This window comes from Camelus ferus, chromosome 11 (assembly GCF_009834535.1).
Source record: "Camelus ferus isolate YT-003-E chromosome 11, BCGSAC_Cfer_1.0, whole genome shotgun sequence".
Lineage (NCBI taxonomy): Eukaryota > Metazoa > Chordata > Mammalia > Artiodactyla > Camelidae > Camelus > Camelus ferus.
Window position 1 is genome coordinate 5974034 of NC_045706.1, and position 23695 is coordinate 5997728.

The 23695-nt window shown below is 41.2% G+C and overlaps 1 protein-coding gene across 3 annotated transcripts in view; it reads right to left on the minus strand.

Annotated features, from left to right (window-relative positions):
- The window catches only part of FANK1 (fibronectin type III and ankyrin repeat domains 1), a 91434-nt gene that overhangs the window by 63132 nt on the left and 4607 nt on the right, over positions 1-23695 (minus strand). For 2 of the 3 annotated variants that reach the window (XM_032490674.1, XM_032490672.1), the window contains exons 2-3: positions 20943-21047; positions 20125-20238 (exon numbers count right to left, since the gene is read on the minus strand). The exons of the other annotated variant lie outside the window; for it this stretch is intronic. In XM_032490674.1, coding sequence (XP_032346565.1) covers positions 20125-20158 — 34 coding nt within the window. In that variant the 5' untranslated portion in view covers positions 20159-20238; positions 20943-21047. The remainder of the gene's footprint in view (positions 1-20124; positions 20239-20942; positions 21048-23695) is intronic. 3 annotated transcript variants of the gene reach the window in all.

The window sequence follows — 23695 nt, forward strand, 5'->3', positions numbered from 1 at the left end:
AGCTTTAAAATATTGCAGGGGGAGGGTATAGCTCAGTGGGAGAGTGCATGCCTAGCATGCAGGAGGTCCTGGGTTCAATCCCCAGTACCTCCAATAAAAAATAAAGAAATAAATCTAGTTACTCCCCCCAGAAAAAAACCAAATAAAATATTGCAGTTATTATACAATATAGCAAGAACATTATACAAGAAGTTTAATAATTTTAGACTAATTAGTTTAATAACTCTATTAATGTAAAGACCAAGTGATCTTTCTATTCTAGTCACAAAATTATAAAATCATCATTGTATAAAAGATGATACAATAACATGAAGCCAAAATACATAGGAAAAAATATAATACAAATGTATTGGGCAATTAGTTAAAGTATTTTTCTGGATTTTTACATTTGGCATATTTGTCACTGTTTCTATTTTTAACTAGTGGTACTTTTTGTCATTGTAAATGTATACCTTTATAACCAATCAAGCATTTATAATTTGCATTCTTTTTCTTTAAAGAAGGCTCCCCAAATTGCTTCAAAACTCACAAAAGCTTGATTTACCTCTGAATGGGATTTGAATTACTAGCAAGCCTTCAGTTTCTTCCCCTGCTGAATATAGTTTGGGAGACAGGGCTGTGACAATATACTACCTGGCAAATAAGAGACAATCAAAGCTAATTTAGGGCAGCCATTCATGTATTCATTCATCAAATAGTATTAAAGGCTTTCTTGGTGTCGGGCACTGTGCTCAGCTACGGGGACACCAAGACCAGCAGACGGACGTGGGCTCTGACTTCATGTTGCTGACAGCTGCGTGGGGCAGAGGAAGTAGCACCAGACCATCCCCAGTTACAAGCCACTGAGCAACGCCGGGAAGGAAGACTACAGAGAAGATGATCAGAGTACAACTGGGTGACTTTCAGCAAAGGAATGATCAGGACGGGAAGGGAGGAGAGGGGCCGCCCCAGAAGAGGAAGATCCTCAGACAAGAAAGCAGAGACAGAAGAGTGGCTCCACCCACCCCCCAGGTTGAGGAGACCTGGATTCCCCAGCGAGGTCTCAACCCTGCTTGACTCCAGCACTGAGCAGACCTGGAGAGGGAGCGAGCTTTCTGCTGGGACCCACTGCTCAGCGCGGCCCACGGCAACATGCCCGCGGGGCTGGCACCACCTGCACCCAAGCTGCTACAGTGGACAGTTCCAGCAAGAGACGGTCATCACCTGGTGATGAAGAGCACTAGTTACGAAAACAGTCAGACTGGAATGGAATCCTGGCTCTGCCACCTTTTGGCTACCTCTGATTTCTTGTCCTTGTTGGCTGGGGGGAGCCGAGGTATTGCGTTGATAAGCTTGTGAGGTGCTCTGCACAGAACTTAGCACACAGTGCTGAGTACACCGTGCTAAATAAATTGCAGCAGCCCTCATTGTGGCCCTGCCCCTCCTCTCCTCCTGTCTGTTTTGTTCCTTCCACTGGGTTCTGGGATGAGCCTTAATTCATTGAGGACTGGAATTCTGCCCACGACTCAGTCCCTGTGAATAGCCAGACATCCCTGAGGCCTTCGTCGGCTTGCCAACATTGCCACCTACCGCCCAGGCTACACTCCCTCAGAAGCAGGTGCATCTAGCCCTAAACCAGCGTCTGTCCAACGCTGCTGGCCGGCCTGGCTGGATCACACAGGTGACTTGCGTGTGCAAGACCCGCACCAGCGCTCACCCTGCCCCGCTGAGTCTGTTCACCACGTCACCTGTCCCAGCTCTACAAGAGCCCAGTTTCTTTTAGGAACACACAGTCTTCAGCACAATCTGCTTGGGCTTCTGGTCTCCTCCCTGCAGACCAGGCTGCCAGCCGTCACCTCCCTGCCACTGATTAGCCTAGAAACAGCTATTGCTGACTTCTAATTTACTGTGGAAAAGGGAAGTAGAGAGCCATGCTTGCTAAAAAGAATGTGTTAACTAAGCCACACGAGGTTCTGAGCAGGAGGCGGAGGAGTAAAGCTTTGGGCTCTCTTCCAGGTAAACTGACGGCCACAACAACTTGAAGGTCTTTTCCTTCTTCTTTTTTTTTTAAACACCTCCACATGTGAGTCTATCCCAAGGTTAAACTTGCCACAAGCTCCACTTCTAAAAGTTGAATTCTCGCCACATCTCGTAAATTTAACAGATATTTCAACAAATATCTGTGAAATGCTGTGTGCAGGAAGGCACGGTGTGTTAGACAGCTTCACTGGCTGTGGCCTTCGCTTTTCTCCTTGGCTACGTGCAGACTCTGTCCGTCCGTCTGTTTCTCTCCTCTGCTGCCCCAGCAGTTCTGGGTAACTGTCTCCAGCCCGGTGAGGCCCCCACCCCTGGCACCTTTGCTTAGTTTTTTGTTGATCATCTTAGCCTCGTGCACCGGCCCCAGTGACCTCAAACTTGGTATTAAAAATTGAACTTAACTTTGCCTCCAAGTCAGCTCCCCTCCAGAGTAGCCCTTTGCAGCCTGGGATAGATCGTCACGCTCCCATCCTCCCTCACCTGAGCTCATTCCCTCTCCCGCACGACCTGCACTGCTCCCGCATCCACAGTCACGGGTCCTGTTGGTTCTTGCTTCTTTCCTGACCATGCAACTGGAGCAAATTATGCAATCTGTTCTATTTTAGCACCGTGAAATGCATCAGTGGCCTCACACTGTCACTCTGTATGGCGAATATTCCTCAAGCTTGCTCTCCTCCACGACCCTCACCTCCTGCTCTTTGGCTCTCTGCCTTCCCTTTACTTCTGTCGTGTCCCTTGACACCCACCCTCCAAGCATCACTCTTCCTGGAACTGAGGGCCCCCTCAGGACACAGCTCACAGTATTCGCACATCCACTCCTCAATCCAGAATGCTAGCAAGCACCCCAGTACCCCCTTTACCTCCCCATCTGTCAGGGAAGGAGACCAGACACAGGTGGTATTTAATCTTATAACCAAGGAAATCTTAAATTTGTTGACATCCATCCAAATATGTACATCCTTAATAGGCACTCATGGCGGAAGAATGGCAAACCTAAGTTCCATTTCACCATTTTCACAACGCTGCCTAGCGTGCTGCTGCTACTCAGCCAATGGCAACTTCCCTACGGAGCAACGCTGCCTTGGCCCCGCCCAGAAGGAGACAATGATAAATCCCCCTTGCCCAGAAAGAGGCACTACTCTACAAGGCAGCGTTATCCAAGGGTGTCGTTCCCGTGCCACTGCAGCATTCTGCCATGCGGCACGGATGTGGAAAGTATCTGATCACGTGTAAGACAACTGACTTCCATGTCCTTAAATTAGCTTGAAATTTTATCCCGTAAGCAATGGAAAAGCAGCATCATTTTTTATCAACTTCAGAAACCATAAAAATAACTGGAAAATGATCAGTGTTTTAAAATTTTAATGCCTCATGTCACATTATATACCGTATGTTAGGAACTACTGATTTAATGGAAGCAGTTGGAACAAAATTTTTCCCATGGCCTGAAATTCCATCACTAAAACATAATTGGTCTTAAAAACTTATTGAGCCACAACCAAAACAGCACAGAACACATGTGGCTTGATGCCATTTTACATGAATGCCAAACAGGCCAGGCTAAGCAATGTGTGTGCAGGGATACATTCGTGTATGGTAAACTATAAAGAAAATCTAAGACGTGAAATGCGAAATAGCTTTCAGTTATGAGAACAGTCTTACTGCTGAATATCATTTCTTTACTAAAGTGAATCTTAACAGTTTAATTCTAAACTTAAATGCAACCATGGTTTTAACATTTTTTCCTTCTAGATCCCATTACGTTGAAATTAGCTGTTTACTTCACTGATTCCTACATTAGACTGTAAGCACTTTAAGGAGCAGGGACTGTGTTTTATTATATTTCTTATTCTCAGAACCAAACAAAATACAAATAAACCAATGAAAGAGGTTAGAGATCAGAAAAGGGCCCATATCTAGCTATCTTATCTATCTATGGTGCTTGATTTATAATAAAATATATACTGAAGGATGGTGAAGAAAAGATGGGCATGATGAATAGCGCTAAGTCAACAGGACAGCCATATTTTTAAAAAATCTACATCATACATAAAAACCAATTCCAGATAGATTATAGATATAAATGCAAAAGGGCTTCTAAAAGATAACATAGACTATCGTCATGACCTATGATTAGACAAAAACTCCCATAAAGAACACCAAGAATGTTATCTATAAAAGAAAAGATGGATAAATTAGACTATTACAATTATTTCTATTCATCAAGAGAAATCATGAAAAGAATGAAAAAGCAAGCCATCAAGTAGGAGAAAATATAATTGGAGGACTTTAGAATATATTTAAGAATTCCTGCAAATCAACAATAAAAATGACAAGCAACTAAATAGAAAGATAAGCAGGAGACCTGAGCAGGCTCTTCCCCAAAGCGAATATCCAAGTGGCCAAAACTACAGCATCTGAAAAGATGCTCAGCTGATTTAGGTATCAAGGAAAATCAAATCACAAACACAATGAAGTACTACCACTGACCCACCAGAATGGCTAAATTAAAGTGAAAACTTCTTCAAGCTGGCACCATGGTAAGTACTGGGAAGGTCGGGAGGACAACTGGGACATTCACACGCAGGCACTGGGAGTGTAACTTGGCACAAGCAGCGTGGAGACCTTTCGGCAGTGTCTCCTGAAGCTGAACGCACACGTGCTCTACGAAGCAACCCCCCTCTCCTGACACCCAGTAAAAGTGCACGCGTGTGCACCACACGACGGGCACAGAAAGGACACAGCAACATTGCTGTAGTTGACCCAACTGAAAACAACCCTGAAGTGAGGAAGGCCATGGGGATCATTAATTTTAAAAAATTAGAAATGGCCACAACCATGAACATGAACTCACCCCTCAGGTGCATCACCAGGATGCATCTCACAAGAGCAACGTTGAGGAAAAGAAGCCAGACACAAAAATCAGATTCTCTTTCCACACGGGCAAGAACAGGCAAAACTAACCTCTAGTGTAAAAAGTCAGAACGGGAGATCTCTTTGTGGAGGAAGTGAGGGTAGCAATTGGAAGGGAATGTAAGAGAGGCTTCTGGGGGCGCTGGTAACCTTCCATGTCCTACCTGCTAACTGTGCAAAATTCATGTAGGGGTGTGTGTGTAATCTTACTTGTATGTTCCTTATACCTGCATGTACTTACCTACAATTACCTTATACCTCAATACATTGTTTTTCTGTAAAGAAAAGTATGAGAGTGAAACAAAGGCAGTTTACAGTACACCAAAATTTGCCTCGGGAGACCATTCCTAAACAAAACACAAGAGGATGTATCTCAGGCAGGAGAAAAGTGGGCCCAAGAGGAAGGTCTGAGATATAAGAAGGAACGGATAACAACAACAGAACAGGTGAATTGGGGGTTAAAACTAAACTAACATTGACTATATAGAGCAACAGAAGTAATTTCCCATGAAATATAAAACGAAAAATGGTGAAATTAAAATATATCAAAACTTGAATGAATTTAAGAGAATCAGACTGAGCGAAAAAGTCAGTCTCTACAGATTACATACTGTATGGTTTCATGCATATAATGTTCTTGAAATGATAAAATTAAGAGATGGAGAATAGACTGGTCGTTTCTGGGGTGAGGGGAGAAAGCAGTGTCTGGGCTGTAAACCAGCAACACAAGGGACCCTTCTGACGGAACTGATCTGCATCTGGACAGTAGCGGTGGTCGCTTATGTGATAAATGCGCATGGAACTAAATACACACAAATAAGTAAACTGATCAAATCTGCGTGAGATTAACAGACGCATTAATGTCAACTTCCTGGTTGGGATACTATATTATAGTTTTGAAAGATATTAACATTGGGAGAAACTGAGTGAAGGGTATACGGGGATCTCTATTTCTTACAACCACATGTGAATCTACAATTATCTCAATTAAAAGATGAAAATAAATGTAAACATAATAATAAAACTCAAGGAGTTAAGGGAATTAAAGTATTCGAAAGCTCTGGTATCACCCAGAAGAAGGGTAAACCAACTTTAGACACTTACAACTTAAATATGAATGTTGAGGTTACTATGATTGCCACTGAAAAAAATACAAACAAAAATGTTAACTCCCAAATGACTAGAGAAGAAAAAATGCCACGCTAGTCCAACAGAAGGCAAGAAACACAGGGTGGGAGAACATAAAAGTAGGACAAATAGAAAGTATAAAAGAAAATGATACAAACACACACACACACACACACACATATCAGACACTCAACCATGACGTATAAAAGCCCTGTTAGGATACACAGTAAATGCAAATTGACTAATCCAGCTAAAAATTGTTAAGTTGCTAAATCCAATTCCATGCTGTTTTACAAAATCGTAAAGTTACAAAGTGGTTAAAAGTTAAAAAATACATGTAAATATACATGTAATACACATACAGAGAACAGTTTAACCAAAGTTATTGTATTATTCAAAAAGCTGAGCATATGCAAATGAAAAACTATTTTGATAAAAGTTCAAATTACAAAGACACATATTTTTTGAATTGAAAGTACCCAAATATAGCCTCAAAAAAACAGCCCAAGTTGACAGAATATAAGGAGAAAGACAAATCCACAACCATGAGGGATATTTAACATACCTCTCATCAAGTAGAAAAAATAAAAATTAGAATGTTGAAGATTTTGACCAAATTATGAAAAAATATGCTCAATGGACATATTAGAACACAAGATCTAACGATTCCAGAAATGTACTTCCTTTCAAGTAAATGTGAAACAACTTCAGAAATATCAGCCATATACTTGAGTGGCAAAGCAAGTAACAAATCTCAAAGTAGAGTTAATACAAATCACAATGTCTGACAATAACATAATTAAATTAGCAACGGGAAACAAAAGGCTAACCAGAAAATCCACATTTTAGAAATTTAGACATACACTTCTAAGTAACCCATGGACAAAAAATAAAATTATAAGAAAAATTATCATCAGTTCTACACGTCAGAAACTATAGGATATAGCTGAACCCACTTTTAAAGGGAAATTCATAATCTTAAATATGAACATTAGAAAAGAAACTTTGAAAAACATCAATAAACTAAGTATTGGTAAATAAATTAGAACACGATAAACTCAAAGAAACAAGGAAGACATAATAGAAATGATTAAAATACAAACATATACACACATAAACTAGCATCAACCAAACTAAAACTTGGTTCTTCAAACCACATAATAAAATTCACAAACCTTTAGTAAGAGTTACTAAGAAAAAGCAATAGAAAAATAAATAATACACAGTATTTTAAAAGGCTTGCACTATAGATCTGAAGACTTTGGAAAGATAAGTTACAATTTTGAATAACTTTATGCCAACAGACTTTAAAGTATAGATGAAAAAAAAAATCCAGGAAAAAGCAACATCAAAACTGACTCAAAGTAGAATGAAAAGTCTTCTCATATTAAATATATTGAGAATCAGTAGTCAAAAAATCTTCCTTTAAAGAAATTTCCAGGTCCAGATGTCTTCACCAAAAATTTCCATGAAACATACAAGTTAAAAAAATCTAACTAACTCTTGCAGAGAATAGAAAAACAAACACTTCCCAACTTGTTTTATGAGGTTAAAATAAAAATAACCTTGGTACCAAAATCCAACAAGGCAAATGCAAGAAAAGATATTTACAAACCAATGTTATTCAATGTGGATCAAAAGTTATTTTCAGAATGTGTTGACAATTTGTGGTGCTACCCAAGCTAGTCATTCCCACTGATTAAAAGAACTCTCAACAAAATATAAACAGTGATCAGAGGATTTCGAAAGGTAAACAGCAGGCAGACTGGGAAAAGAAGTCAAAACTTGAAGAATGATCAGTATGGCACGGTGCCATAGACCATATTCTGGGTCATAAAACAAACTCTAACAAAACTAAAGAATTGAAATCAAATAAAGTGTGTTCTCTGACAAAAGAATTAAACTAGAAATCAATAGAAACATTTCCAGAATAATATATAAAAAGGACAATGTAAGTTTTGTTTATACCAAGAATGCTTGATTTTAACATGGAAAAACATTAATACGTTAGGGGATTAAAGGAGGAAAAAGGTCATCTCAGATGCATCAAAAGTACTTGATAAAATTCAAAACTGATTTCATGATTAAAAAAAACACTAAGCAAAATCAGAATAGATGGGAACTTCTTTATTCTGATAAAGGAGACCTATCATAAATAAAAGACAACATTCTTGACATGAAAACACGGGAAGTATACTCCGAAACTGAAAAGACAAAGACGACCACTGTCAGCACTGCTGTTCAACATTTTACTGTAGGTCCTAGTCCATGGAAAATAAACAAAAAGCAAATAAAAAGGAAAATACCTAAAAATCAAAAGAACTGGTAATGGAGGAAAAAACTCATTTACAGATAATATGATTGTGTACATTGATCATCTAAAAACATCTATAATATAGCAAGTTAGCTAGTTATACACCCAACAATTCAAAATCAAAATTTAATTATGTAATTTACAAAGCACCAAATATGCAATGAGCCTAGCAATAAATCCACAAAATGTGTAGACCTTCATAGAGAAAATCATATAATTTTAGAATGCAAAAACGTAATAAGTGGGGTGATAAATTCATCGATTGGAAGATTTGATACTATAAAGTTCTCACCAAATCACCTATCATTTGAATCCCAATGGAAATCCCAACTGTCACAAAATAAAACCTGATGATTTTACAATTTATATGTAACTGCAAAAGGCCAAGAGCAACCAAGGTCAACAGAGAGAAAGCAGGGGTTAGACATAAATGTTTTCTGATTAATGAATGAAATAATTACATGGCCAGCAAAAATCCTCATGTAGCACCATAAAAGAACAATACTAGGCATTTGTAAGTATTCCCCCAAATTTGTTTTATAAATGGATATTAACCTATATTAAGCGTCTTTAAAAAATAAAAAAAAAAAGAAACCCTAGAGATTCCTTAAAAAACTAAAAATAGAGTTACCTTATAATCCAACAATCTCACTCCTGGGCATATATCCAGAAAAGACAAAAACTGTAATTCAAAAAGATACATAGTTGGGGGAGGGTCACAGCTCAGTGGATGACTGTATGCTTAGCATGCATGAGGTGCTGGATTCAATCCTAAGCACCTCCATTAAAAATTTATATATATATATAAATATACATATATACACACACACACATACACACACACATAAACCTAATTAACTCCTCCCAAAAAACAAATAAAAAAAAACAAAAAAGAATTTAAAAAATAGTTAAATGCAAGTCAAAAAAAAATGCACCCCAATGTTCATAGTGGCACTATTCACAATGTCCAAGACATAGAAACAAACTAAATGTTCATCAACAGATGAATGGATAAAAAAATATGGTGTGTATATATACATACATATATATATGTGTGTGTGTGTGTGTATATATACACAATGAAATATTGCCATTTGCAGCAACATGGATGGACCTAAAGATTATCATACTAAATAAATCAGAGAAAGACAAATATATGATATGACTTATATGTGGAATCTAAAAAAATACAAATCAAAACAGAAACAGACTCACAGACATAGAAAATAAATTCATGGTTACCAAAGTGGGAGGGGGAGGGATAAATTCAGAATTTGGGATTAGCAGATACAAACTACTATATATAAAATAGATAAACAAAAAGGTCCTCCTGTAGAGCACAGGGAACTATACTCAATTATCTTGATAATATATTCCACCTATGATGGGAAAGAATCTGAAGCTGTACACCTGAAACTAACACAGTATTGTAAATCAACTATAGTTACATTTTTTTTAGAAAAAGAAGAAACCCTTAACAAAATGCCTCACCTAATATCATAAAACACTGGTCTACTGGTAGATGAGTTCTGACAAGCAACCTGCAAAACCACTGCTGTAAATGTGTGCCCTCGCCGGCACACCGGTTTCCCATACTCTCTTCTGGGTCGATAGCAGCCACAGTGCTGAGTCCAAACTCTGACACATTCTCTATTTATGATCATTGTTTTAACAATGTTTGTCAACCCTTCCCATAAATCACATAGAGAAATAGAAACGTTTACATGGCCTTCCGCCGAAAAAACAATCATTCCAGAGTGTTTATCCTTATTACTAGGACTACTCCAAGAGACAGAAAATTCTCTTTATTAGAAAAAGTTTTATCAAGAAAAACACTTTCAGCCAGAAGAGAAAAGACTTCCACAAATTTCCTGCTTAATGAATCTGGTGAGTTGTGGTGAGCAGTAACAGTTCATCTGGACACACTGTGAAAATGGCTGTAAAAGAAAACATTTACTCCAAGGTCACATCTAAAACTGAGCGCATGGACCATCACAATTCTGAAAGAATCAAAGGTCAGCAACTTCAAGACTTGGTCTCCATCTTGAATCCAGATAAATAAAAAGCAAAATGTACAGGCCAAAGGATGGTTAGTTCCTTCTTCTGTGCTCAGTGTCCTGTTTCTTCACTATAGTCTGAAACTCTGTTTTATGTTTGACAATGCTCTTCAGCAACGAGAAAAACAAATGAGGTCAAAAATAATAAAATTTTTAGAAGCCCACCACAGAGAATCCCAGAGGCAGAAGTTACCTCCTAAGCCCATGTTTGTCCCCTGTACTATTAGACATGGTCTCAGCATTATTTCAACTGAAAGGAACTACTATTGATTGTAGCATTAGCAAAAATCTGTACTCTTCTCATTGTGAAAAGTCACAGTACTTTAAAAACAAGTTCTGGGGGGAGGGTACAGCTCAGTTGTAGAGCACATGTTTAGCATGCACAAGGTCCTGAGATCAATCCCCAGCACCTCCATTAAAAAAAAAAAAAAAGTTCCAGAAGCAGTAAAGGCAAAAACAAATAAAAATGTCATACGTTTCCTGGGTGGTGAAGCAAGGAATCAAGAATGAGCAGCCCCAAGAGAGTTCAGACAATTACAAAAGTAAAGTCACACAGCTTTGGGGTTGGTTAAAAAGTCAGGTCAGAAAGAAGAAATCAGAAAGTCATCAAATCCAATGGAAAAACTCACGTGAAGGTTTATGGCCAACCTCAGAGCGCTTCATCACCCATGCAGTGTAAGGACCCTACAACAGCTGTGGGCAGAGAGTGACCCAGGCTCACAAGGGAGGAAGGAAGGTGACTGGTTATTTCATTAATAGTAAATTAAATATGCGATACATATTTGTATACCCAAATCAGGGTCCTAATTTAACAAATATAAGGAGCATCCGTGGACGAGTTTATTCTACGCTACTCAAAGTATGACCTGCGGAAGGGCAGCCTGGGCACCCCTGGGTGCTTTTGTTAGAAATGCAGAAAGTGGAGTCCCCTAGCGGAAGCACGGAATTTCTTCAGGGGCACATTGAAGTCAGAGCCACACCAGGTCAACATGCCTAACCTTATAGCCTAGGACCGGATCCACCAGCCTCACCCAATCTGGCCCAGGATTTTCCAACTGCTTCCTGCCTTCCTGGCCGCCTCTCAGCAAGCCTTCTTCTCGGAGTGGATTCAAGTTCATTGCCAGAGTTCATTGCCAGAAGATCTGTCTCATTTCACCTCCACACCTAACCCAACCCAGGAGCTGACAGACCACACATCTAATCACTGCAACACCGCCCCCTGCCCTCCTACAGGGAATCAAAGCTTCAGGAAGTGCAAGCGAGCTCACAAAGGCAGACCCAAGCCTCAGCTCGTGCACTTTCCACTGGGGCAGGACCCCCCAGACTTATTCCTGGTGGGGAAAGGTGGGAGTATCTTAGATCTTACAGTGGTTGTGGCCTGTCAAAGCTCAACCGTACCTGGGAAACATCTTGTTCCTTAGTATTTCATTCCTCTTGTTAGGGAGAATTTAATTTTTCTCCTTAGGGGGGAAATAGTGAAAATGGTTAAGGAACGCTGTCTTGAGTGTCAGCCTTTCTTAACCATCTCTCTGCGGGGTTCCTCTCACTTCAGGTTTTCAACACTGCCTACATCCTCAGGTCTTCCATTTTCTTAGTCAGCCAGTACTTGAGTGCCTACTAGGTACTGCCCTGCGAACATGCAGGGGCCCTGTGAACAGGCAGGGCTGGCTGCTGTTCTCGTGGGGCTTACAGGCTTACAGTCCAGCCGAGGGTGAGTGTGGCAGCCGCCATGTAGGAGCGCTACTAAGGAGGCACCCAGGCTTCACTGACTCCAGTGCCCATCGTGCCGCCTTGCCTTGCCTTACTGTGCTGTTGGCATTCTCACAATCTCGTAAATTAATTTGTTTTTATTTAAAGTTAACTTGGGGAAGGGGAGGGTATATAGCCCAGTGGTAGAGCACATGCTTAGCATGTGTGGAGGCCCAGGGTTCCATCCCCAGTACTTCTACTTAAAACAATAAATAAACCTAAAAATTACCTCAAAGTAAACAGATGCTGTTTGGAAGTCGTGGTGGCAATGAATATGAGAGGAGAAAGGTTTAGTGCAACAGCTGTGGCAAACCAGCCTGACTCACGCTAAGCTATCTGTAATCAAGTTTCCGTCTGACAACTGAGTAGTGAAGGAAGCGCCTGGAGTGCGGGACCTCAGGACAGGGTCTCCTTCACAAGTGTGCCCTCCTTCTGGCAGACACCAGTTCACGTGTCCTGTAGAATAAGTCCCGATCAAAATGTGGACGCACAACCAGGAAAGGATGGAGAACTACCCATCTCCCTTTGAAATCACTTGCTGGATATTTCTGTCAATAATCACCAATTCAGAATAGCAAAGAGATGGAAGCATGTGTTCCTCTTAAAAGGCTTCATTGTCTTATATCCTTTCCAGGAAACACAAATTTCTGATAAGTGGGCTCATTGTCAGCAGATTTTGTTTCATTTTGTACTTCTGTGGTTTATTACATTTGATTCATAAAGCTTTGTGGTTTCTTGGAAGTTTTGAAAATCTTAAACCTGTACTCTAACATTGGTTCACACTGAAGCTCAACACTACATATTAAAGGGATAAAAATTTTAGCTAACAGCTCAAGTTATTAACCAGGATATTTCCCAGATCAGAACTTTTACTGTAACAGTTTTTATTAAATTTCAAACCAACCAGGCTACATTGTAAACAAAAGCAACTAACTTAAGTCTCCAGTATTTTTAAGAGGGTGATAGCTTTTCCTTTCCCTTAAGTTTTAAGATCTCAAAAAAGTAAATTAAGATGTTGAAACTGGAAGAAAAAAAAATTTTTTTAAACGCTGGCAATGCAAATAAAGAAGATAACATAAGGAATGGAGGTATAGCTCAGCTCCAAGCGAAGGAAAGAAGGAGAAGGTGGGAGAAGTTTCTGTCTGTTTCCTTCTTCACTGGAAAAGCACTTGAGTTAGTTTCTTGTGCGGCTGTTAGTCCTTGAACAGGGTACAACAAACAGGTTTTATCTCGTGTGCAAACAGTCACTAAGGATTGGCGAGGAGCCTGGATCGTGTTGACCTTAGACGGGAAGGTCTGAAGTCAGGGGCAGGGCGTGGCCACGCACACGCTGTTTGTTGACTACACCAGATGTCCATCAGTCGGCAGGTTGATCGCCAGGCAACCCTTTCTTAACTCTTCACTCATCAGTGACTGCAAGTAGGATATTTTAGTCCAAACATTTTGTTTCCTAAATGGAATTTGATGGATATAGAAATGGATAAAATGGATTCTACCTACTTCCCATTCTTATCCATGCCTCTGGATGGATACTGGTAACCTTTTCCCATTCTATGGGGAGAACCCACTTTGTGTAAGGTAGTGGGAGGGACACAGAGGCAAACGGTGTAAAATAAAACAGAAATAAAGACCTAATCCTAACTCTGAAGGACATTTGAAAACTGTTGTGCAGACGAGGAAAAGTTCGTAATTAGGTTGTTTTAGGAAACTCGGATTTCTCACTAGCAGAATGGTAAAAATCCAAACGTTCGGCAGCACAGGTGTTGGGGAGGCCGTGGAAAGAGAGCTGCATATTGCTGTCGGAAGTGTAAATTAGCATAAACCCTATGGGGGTGTTAGCAGTTATCACACTAACACTGCCTTTGACTGAGCGATTCCACACCTAGACGTTTATCCTCCAAGTACACGAGAACAAAGGCAAAGTGCCAGATACACAAGACCCTTTACTGCAACTTTATTTACAACGGTTTGAAATAATAGCTGTACTGGTTTCCTATGGCAGCTGTCAACCAATTCCCACAAACACAGTAGCTTAAAACAACACAAATTTATTATTTTACAGTTTTGGAGGTTAGATGTCCAAAATGTGCTTTGCCCAACTGAAGTCCAAGGCTTGCTCTTTCTGGAGGCTCTCGGGGAGAGCCTTTTCCAGATTCCGGGGCTTCCCACGTTTCTGAGCTCCTGACTCTGTGTCGCTGCAACCCCCACTCCCATCCTCACATCACCTTCCTGACTCTGAAGCGCCTCCCTCCCTCCTGTAAGGACTCTTGTGGTTGGTTTCATTGGGCCCACCTAGACAACACAGGCTGCTCTCCTCACTTCACCATCCTTCACTTAACGCATCTGCAAAGGCCCTTTTGCTGTGGAAGGCAACATATTCACAGGTTCAAGGGATTCAGATCTAGACATCTTTTTTCAGCCTATCTCAATAGCCAAAGACTGGAAATAAACTGAATTTCCATCAGTAGTGGACTGGCTAAAGAAATGAGGCAAATTCATATAATAGAATACTATACAGTTATTTTAAAAATGAGAAAATGCATTACGGACTAAACAGAAAGCTCTCCAAAATATGTAATGTTTAAACTTGCTCTGGAATGATGGTGGCAGTTTACAGAATGAGGAGACTTTTTACTATGTACTCTTTCATAACTTTTGATATTTGAAACTTGTAACTATGTTACTTATCCCAAAAGTAAAATGAACTCTAAAAAGAATGAAGAGAAAGCAAAGTGCAGAAGGGGTCACGGATGGCAGATGAGTGCAGACTGGAGTTGGGGAGGCCAGGGGTTACAGTAATAGATGCAAGGTGGCAGCTGACGCCAAGGCTGCATAACAAATTACCCCAAAATTTAGTGGCTTAAAACAACAATGCCTATTATCTCACAGTTTTTGAGGGTCAGGAACCTGGGAATGGCTTAGCTGGGGAGATGTGGCTCACAGTCTCCCATGAGGCTGTGGTCAAGCGATCAGCCTGGGCCGCCCCCATGTGCAGGCTCAGCGGAGCCTGGAGAATCTGCCTGCAAGCTCACTCTCTGATTTGTTGGCAGGGGTCACTCCTTGCTGGTTCTTGGCCAGAGGCCTCTGTTCTTCACCATGTACGCCATTCACAGGATGCTGAGTGTATTCATGTCATGGCAATTGGCGGGCGGTCAGACAAACAGAAAGAGCAAGAAAGAGAGACAGAGAAGGAGTCAGACTGAAGACCAGCCAGAGGCAGAAGCCCCAGCCTTCTACAACCTAATCGAGGGAGTGACATCCCTTCTGCCATACGCCGTGGGCCACACAGACCTACCTTGGCACAATGAGGCAGGGGGCAAGGGTGAGGACACTGTGGGCAGGAGGGGCCGTGGGGGCCATGTTAGAGGCTGGCTACCACAGATAGTGGAGAGAGGAGCACTGGTGAGTCAACATGAGTGAAGGAATAGAAACGTGAATGACTAGTGAATGAGGAAGGGAGGAAGGAGACAGGCCTGATTAGAATAATAAGAGTGTACCCAGAAGCAGTGAAAAAAAGATACTAGTTTGGCCCAGTTGCAAGCCACTGATTCACAGCTCTTGCCATGATCACATCTGTGCCCTGGACCCAAGCTGAAAAATGCTGTCTTATCCCCCTGGAAAGTAATTCCACGCATGTCAGGTTCTCCTCTGCTAGGAGGGCATTCCTTAGAGCAGAGGGGATGCCCTTCATCTCCATACTTCCTGCCACCCCACACCTAGCCCACACCCCGAACGTGGGAAGCACTGAGTTGTGGCTGAAGCAATACGAATGGACCAGCTCCTGCAGCAGAGTTCTGACCGCCTTGAGAAACGAGTCTTCCTCTTCTGAACTGAGATTCCCCAACCTGTAATTACACTGTGTTCCAGAAAATTCATCTCTTCTTTTTCCATCATAGCAATGACACTGTATCAAAATATTGTACAGAACTGGTGTCATGTGCCTGCTGATGTTAGGCCCTGCAAAGGACACAGCATCACGGGTAACGTTACATTCCTTGTGCAGATATTTGACTTAAAACGTCTTGAGGCAACGATCAGACAAATCTAGCAGGGAACATTCTCTAAGACAATCGGCCGCTTCAAAAATGTCAGTGTCATGAAAGGGGAAAAAAAATATGGGAGACTGTTCTAGATTAAAGAATGAAAGAATATGACAATTAAATGCAAGGTGTAAACCTGGATTGGGTCCTGGTCTCTTTTTAAGAGAAAAAGGCAGCCATAAAGGACGTTATTAAGGCAACTGGGAAAATACGAATGGTGAGTACACATTAGATAAGATTATCATGTTAGTGTTAACTCCAGGGGAGGTGTTAATCGTATCATGATAATCGTATCATGACTACATAGGAGAATGTCCTAGTTCTCAGGAGAAACAACTATTCAAGACCGAAGTTTGGGTTTGTTTGGCCTCTGGGTGCTTTGGGCACACAAAGTTGCGTTCGGTGAGAGTTACTGACCTAAACCAGGAAGTTTTGTCCTGAACCTTGTCACACTGGTCTTTACTGGTGAGAGAGACAAAGGTGGCTTTCAGGACACCTGTGACTGCTCACAGGCCACCGCGGTGTAAATGCACATGTCCCATGCTGCAGGTTCTGATTCTTAGATCAGCTGCATTCTTAGAATTACACGGTGAACTGAACTGCAAGTTATTTTCACCTTATGGACCAAAAAGAAGAATACTGTGGCTACTTCATGTCTTTAGATTTCATCGTGCCTGACTAAATTCTTCCTATTAATCTGTATAAAAGATTTCTTCAAGTTCAATTTATGACCATCTTACGTTGGAGGACAAGTACATAGAGTTTCCTAAAGAGCACGTCATGAGAAGCGGGAAGAAAGGAGACTTGTTAATAAATTTGTTTCAGATATTGAGTGACTTTAGATTTAGATTGCTCTGAACAAAAGAGTAAGAGGTAATTTATTATTGATCAGCAAGACCTGGCTGTAATAATGCTTTGGTTCTTAGCAATACTCATCTTGGTCACCTTAAGCAAGATAAAGCGGCCGAGTCATCAAATTAAAAAAAAAAAAAAAAAGAGAGTAGTCCGTACATCTCTGAATGGATCTTCGAAGTAACTCAGTGAAAACTCAGTCCCCGCTCCTATTGTAACAGTTTTGGAGGAGATGGTCAATGAGGAACGGGCCTCCCTCCCACAGAGCACAGCAACGAGAAGACCCACAGGACACAATATAGAACCGCCGTGGTTTTGCGCAGCCGCCTTGGCTGACGGTGCGCTGACGTTCACCCAGGTCCTTACTGCTTTCCGTACGTATGAGCTGTCATGGACTTCCCTCCCCTGCATCCTTCCACAACGGGGTGGGCATCCAACACAGCTGGCTTAATAAGACTCCTTCCCTTGGATTTTAGAATTAGTATTAAGAAAGAACATTCAGTCTCTCCTTGGGCAACTGGAAGCTGCTGATAGTTGGGAACCAGTGGTGTCCTTATCCCAAAATACGCACGGAGTGGAGAGGAAGCCAGGCAACAGAGAGAGAAAAGACTTCATCTGAGTGGATCCAAGGAGGCTGAAGTGACACCTTTCACCAGCTCGGGGAATATCCTGAACACATTCTAAGCCAAATTAACAAATAAAACGTTAAAGGACAGCAGAGACTGCTTTCCCCTGGAGCAATGATTCCCTTAGTCATCTTTGGCTTCACTTTATTTTTGATACATTTAATTTTTTAACCATCAAAAGTGCCTTCTATGCAATGTACATAAAATGGTTATGAGTTTCTTTTAATCTTCAAGGAATTAGCGCAGAAAAATCATCTACTGAAGTCTCAATTTATCTTTATTAACTAGGACCTATGCAATTTGATCACAAACTGGAGGACATAGATCTCATGTGTAAAATTTATTCACTTGCTAACTACATATCGAATGATTAAAAGATAGGAAATGTGGTTGGATTAATAAATTAAATTTTTTACATATGTTTTCAGACCGCAAAAAAAAAAAAGGCTATGAAAAAATTATTGAAAGCCCCGATTAATTCGTTTGAGTTAAATATCTTTAAGAATCTTCTGTTGAAACTTTAATTACCAAGTTCGGCTTCCAGCAGGTATCACACTAATACTTCCACTAAGAACAAAAACTCGGTAATATATAAAAACAGCTGTATGAAGGCATCAGGGTCCAAAAGCATAGACAAGACTTGGTCCCAAGGTCCCAGAGAGAAGGAAAGAGCACTGAAGCTGGCCCCCATTCCCCCCACACTGGTCCTTGGGGCATCTGCTGATTCACACCTGGGGCAGGGAGGACAAATAGCAGTATCACAGAGCTTTGACAGTCACACTGACCTGGGAAGACAAAAACACTGGAACTGAAGACTGCCACAACAACCACGGCTTAAGATCCTAGAGAAAAAGGAACACAGGGAAAAGAGCACAGCAATTCCTCCTTGAGGAATCTGCTGACCACACATAAGCAGAGATTTTGGCAATATCATGGTGCTGGGGATTTAAAAAAAACCAAACACACAGAAGCATAGGCTTCCTGAAAAGGAAGGGCACCTGTGAATATCCCAGGGTTCCAGCTAATATCCCTGAGATGGCTGGCTACATCCTAGGAATAAGGGCAAACTGAAAATAGACCACCCTCAAATAAACCAAGGGGATTTATTTGGACCCTAAATGCCAGCCAAAGGTTAATAAAAATCCTCTGTGGATAATATCTACCAAAACCTCTATGATTTTTCACAAAGAATGTCAGGCAATCCAAAATTACCAGGAATGCCAAGATACATGACCAAATGACTGAAAACTAACAGCAAAAACAAAGAAGACAAACAAACCTACAAGTGATTCAAGTGTTGAAACGATCACACATGAACTTTAAGGTAACTGGCAATATTACAAGAGTCAGACTTTGAAATAACAAGCGGTCGTCCATTTCTTGATCCTGCTGCTAGTAACAGAGTGTTTACTTTGTGATTATTCATCAACCTGTAGATTTAATACTGTGTACTTTCTTGTACAAATGTCACACTTCAATAGAACTTTACCAAAAAAAAAAAAAAAAAAAAAAAAAAACCTTCAAGAACACAGCTAAATTTGGGCCTGGGGGAAATTCATAGTCTTAGATGCATTTATTTGAAAAAGAAGGCTGAAAGCAATGATGTAAGCACCTATCTCAAAAAAATTTTTTTAATGAACAGCAAATTTAAATGATGGAAATAAGGATAAAACCAGAAATCAATGAAATAGAAAATAAATGCATAATGGAAAAAATAAAAAAGGCCCAAAACTGGTTCTTTGAAAAGAATACTACAATTGATCATTTCTGTGATGTCCAGTCTCCAAGGTGGCCCCCAGCGATTCTCAGCCCTGCTGTCTGCACCCTCGCGTAGTCTCCTCTTACACTGAACAGGGCCGACCTGTGTTACTGAGACAATAATGCACCTGAGAGAGTATGATATCCTAGGCTAGACTCTAAAAGACACTGCAGCTTCCACCTTGTTCTCTCTTAGACCATACACTCTGCGTGAAATAAGCTCCCATATTGTAAAGACGCTCAAGCAACTCTACGGAGAAGTTAAGGCGCTCTGTTATTGAGGTCCCCTGCTAACAGTCAGCACCACCTTTTCAGCCGTGTTGAGGGACCCATCTTGAAGTCAGATCCTCCTGCCTCAGTCAGGCCTTCAGATGGCTGCATCCCTGGCCAGCATACTGACTACAACCCAAGACAGAACCCTTAGCTGAGGTATTCCTGAAACCTGGCCCACAGAAACTACATGAGACAATATATTAATTTTTTATTACTGCATAACAAATTACCACATGTGAACATTTTAAGAAAGCACACATTTATTATCTCACATTTTCTATAAGTCAGGAATTTGGGCACAACTCAAGTGGGTTCTCTGCTCAGGGCCTCATAAGGCTGCAGTTAAGGTATCAACCAAGCTAAACTCTTATCTGGAGGCATTCTGGGGAATAATTCACCTCTAAGCTCATTCCGGTTGTTGACAGAATTCATTTCCTTGTGTTTGTACAATTGAGTACCCAGGTTTTTCACTGGCCATGGACTTGATGCCGACCTCAGGTCCTGGAGGCCACCTGCCACACACACAGGTAACAACCCATCACACACACAATACTTCATTGGTTAGAAGCAAGTCATAGATCCCACCCACACTAAAAGGGAGGAGACTGTACGGGGTGTGACACTGGGTGGGACATAGAGATCACGGGGACCATCTTAGAAGTCTGTCTGCTACACATCATAAATGTTGGCTGTTTGAAGACATTAAGTTTGCAGTAATTTGTTATGTGCTGGTAGATAACTAATATAAAACTCTACAAGGATGATTAAAACAAGATAAAGCACAAATTAATAATATAAGAAATGAAAAGGGTTATCACTACAAATCCTACAGATACTATAAAGACAAGAATTTATATAAGCAAACTCAAGGCAAGAAACTAGATAATTTAGATTAAAAGGGCTAAGTCTTTGAAAGACACAACATGCCAAAGCAAAGAAACAGAAGTGTATGTACCCCGATGTGTATTAAGTAACCAGCACTCACAACTAAAAACCTGCCCACAAAGAAAACCCCAGGTACAGATGGCTTCACTGGTATAATCTTCAACTTAAGGGAGAAATAGCATCAACATTTCAAAGATTTTTAAGAGAATAAAACAGAAAGAAAACAAAAATAGAAGGAACACAGCCAAGCTCATTTTTTGAGATGAAAGTAAACTTGGTACTGAAACCAGACTAAGAAATCACAAAATGCAGAGACAGGCCAGTCACTCACATGAACACAGGCTCTCTCCAGTTCCCCAAAGTGCTGTGCCGGGCGTGTGTACGGCTCCATGGGGCAGGGCACCAGTTTCTCTCGCAGACCATGCCCATCACTGACCTTGGAGGGGGTGACAGACAGATGTGGGCTCCACTGTGTCCTGGCAGGTGCCAGCTTTTCTTGCTAGGCTCCAGTTTAAGCTGCTTTCCCCACTTTCATAACCAGCTTTCCTTCCCAACCGCCAGCCTCGCCGACTTGGAGCCACAACAGCCCAGCATCAGTCGCAGAGGCAACAGTTTGCGCTGACTTCTCCACCAGCTCCCACGATCATACAAGCTCTAATCCCTGTTAGAGGCCCCTTATCCTGCGCCCCTCACGGTGGTTCCACTTTTCTGATTAAACCCTGGTTGATACAAACATTGATACGGAAGTGGGGTCCAGGGAAACAGAACTTCGAGGATTTTTCCAAATCAGTACTGGGTTAGCTGGAATTGTTTCTTCAATCTGATTTGATTTTAAAGACACTGACGACTCCCAACAGTAAAGGGACACTGGTAGTGCACTGCTCATCGTGGCGAAAAAGTCAGTTAAACTACAAAGCAGAAACCTGTTATCAATTCCTGTAAAAGGCAAGGCTCAGGATAACCAAATAGTTGCTGCCTTAGGACCCTTTAGTAAAAGTAATTAGCACAATAGGGCTAGTTGGTTTCTTTCCTGTCTTCCAGAGAGCTTCAGGAAGGAAAAAGATGAGCTCACAGCTTTCCCCTCACCCCAGCTTTATTAGATATAATAGACAAATCATCTTGTGTAAGTTTAAGACGTACAGCCTGAAGATTTGATACACCTATAAACTGTGAAATGAATACCAGCACAGGCTGAGCAACACCTCTATCACCCCCCATAATTACCTTTTGTCTTCATGCACTGAGAACATTTATGATCTATTCTCTCAGCAACTTTCAAAAACACAGTACAGAATTGTTAACCATAGTCACCAGATACGATGCCCAGAACTCATTCAGCTTCTCACTTGAAGTTTGTGTTCTTTGACTGATATCTGCCCAGTTCCTTCACCCCCTAGCCCTTGGTAGCCACCATTCTACTCTGTTTATATGAGTTCAGCTTGTTTTGCTTCTACATATAGGTGATATCATACAGTATTTGTTTTTAACTTTTTTCACTTAGCATAATGCCCTTAAGGTCCATCCATGTTGTTGCAAATGGCAGGATTTCCATCTTTCTCATGGCTGAATAATATTCCATTGTGTATCTATATCACGTCTTCCTTAACCACTCATCCATAGACAGACACTTTGTTTCCATATCTTGGCTATTGTGAATAATGTTGCAATGAACAGGACTGCAGGTATCGCTGTAAGATCCTGATTTAATTTCCTTTGGATACACATGCAGAAGTGGGACTGCTGAATCATATGGTAGTTCTATTCTCTGATTTTCTAGGAAGACTCCACACTGTTCATTTTTTCTATAGTAGCTGTTCTAATTTACATACCCACCAACAGCCGACGAGGGCTCTCTTTTCTCCACATCCTTGCCAACACTTAACTCTATCTTTTTGATAATAGCCTTTCTAACAGGTGTGAGGTGGTATCTCATTGTGGTTTTGATTTGCATGTCCCTGATGATCAGTGACGTCAAGCACCTTTTCATGTATCTGTTGGTCATTTGTATGTCTTCTTTGGAAAAATGTCTATTTAGGTATCCTGTCCATTTTTTAAGTGGCTTATTTGTTTTTCTGCTTCTGAGTTGTCTGAGTTTCTCATATATTTTGGATATTAACCCCTACCAATAGATGGTTTGCAAACATTTTCTCCCATTCTGCAGGTTGCCTTTCCATTCTGTTGATTGTTCCTTTTGCTGTACAGAAGCTTACTAGTTTGACGTAGTCCCACTTGTGGATATTTGCTTTCGTTGCTTGTGCTTTTAGTGTCGTCTCCAAGAAACCATTGCCAAGATCAATGTCAAGGAGCGTTTTCTCTATGTTTTCCCCTAGGAGATTTTCAGTTTCAGGTCTTACATTTAAGCCCTTAATCCATTTCAAGTTGACTTCTAATAGGAGCGTTGAACATATAAGTATGTATCAATTACAACATATTAAAATAATAAAAGTAGTAATACCTGTAGACACAGTACCGAAGAGGGAGAAATTACCTCTGATTTGGGTTTGAGCAGAGTAAACAGACAGGCAAAGTTTTTGAGAAATGGTCATGTCTGAGAGCTGTTTTAAAGGACAGATATGTGGATGGGTTCCAGGCAGAAACAAGGAGGCATAAGAGTGTATCTCCCAAGAAGGCGAGGCCAGGGAAGGGTCCCTGATCACCTGGAAGGAGGCGGAGTCACAGCTAAAGGAATCAGCACCTGGGGTCTAAGAGCAAGGAATGCCTCCTTTCTTTCTGCCTCTCAGGAGAGAAATGCTCCCAGAATTCCCGCAGGAGGGTCCTGCGGACAAGCATCTCCAGTTTTGCTCCTGGCTTGCCCCGGTCCTGTGAGCATGGGAATGCACAGAGCAGTGGTGTGAGCTGTTTACTTGTTAACGCTGTCTGCACCACCTTCTGTACTTAATGAGTCATTCAGGCCACTCTTGGATGAGGCTTAGGCACAAACCCCTCCTGTGAACTGGCTGCCTAGTTCAGTTCCTGGGCGTGTCTGGGCAAGTCCCCAGAGTAAGCATGTCCCAACAGTGCTTCCTTTTACAGCAGGAGGAGGTGAAACCCAAGTTATCAGGTATAGAATTGGTCTGGGGATAA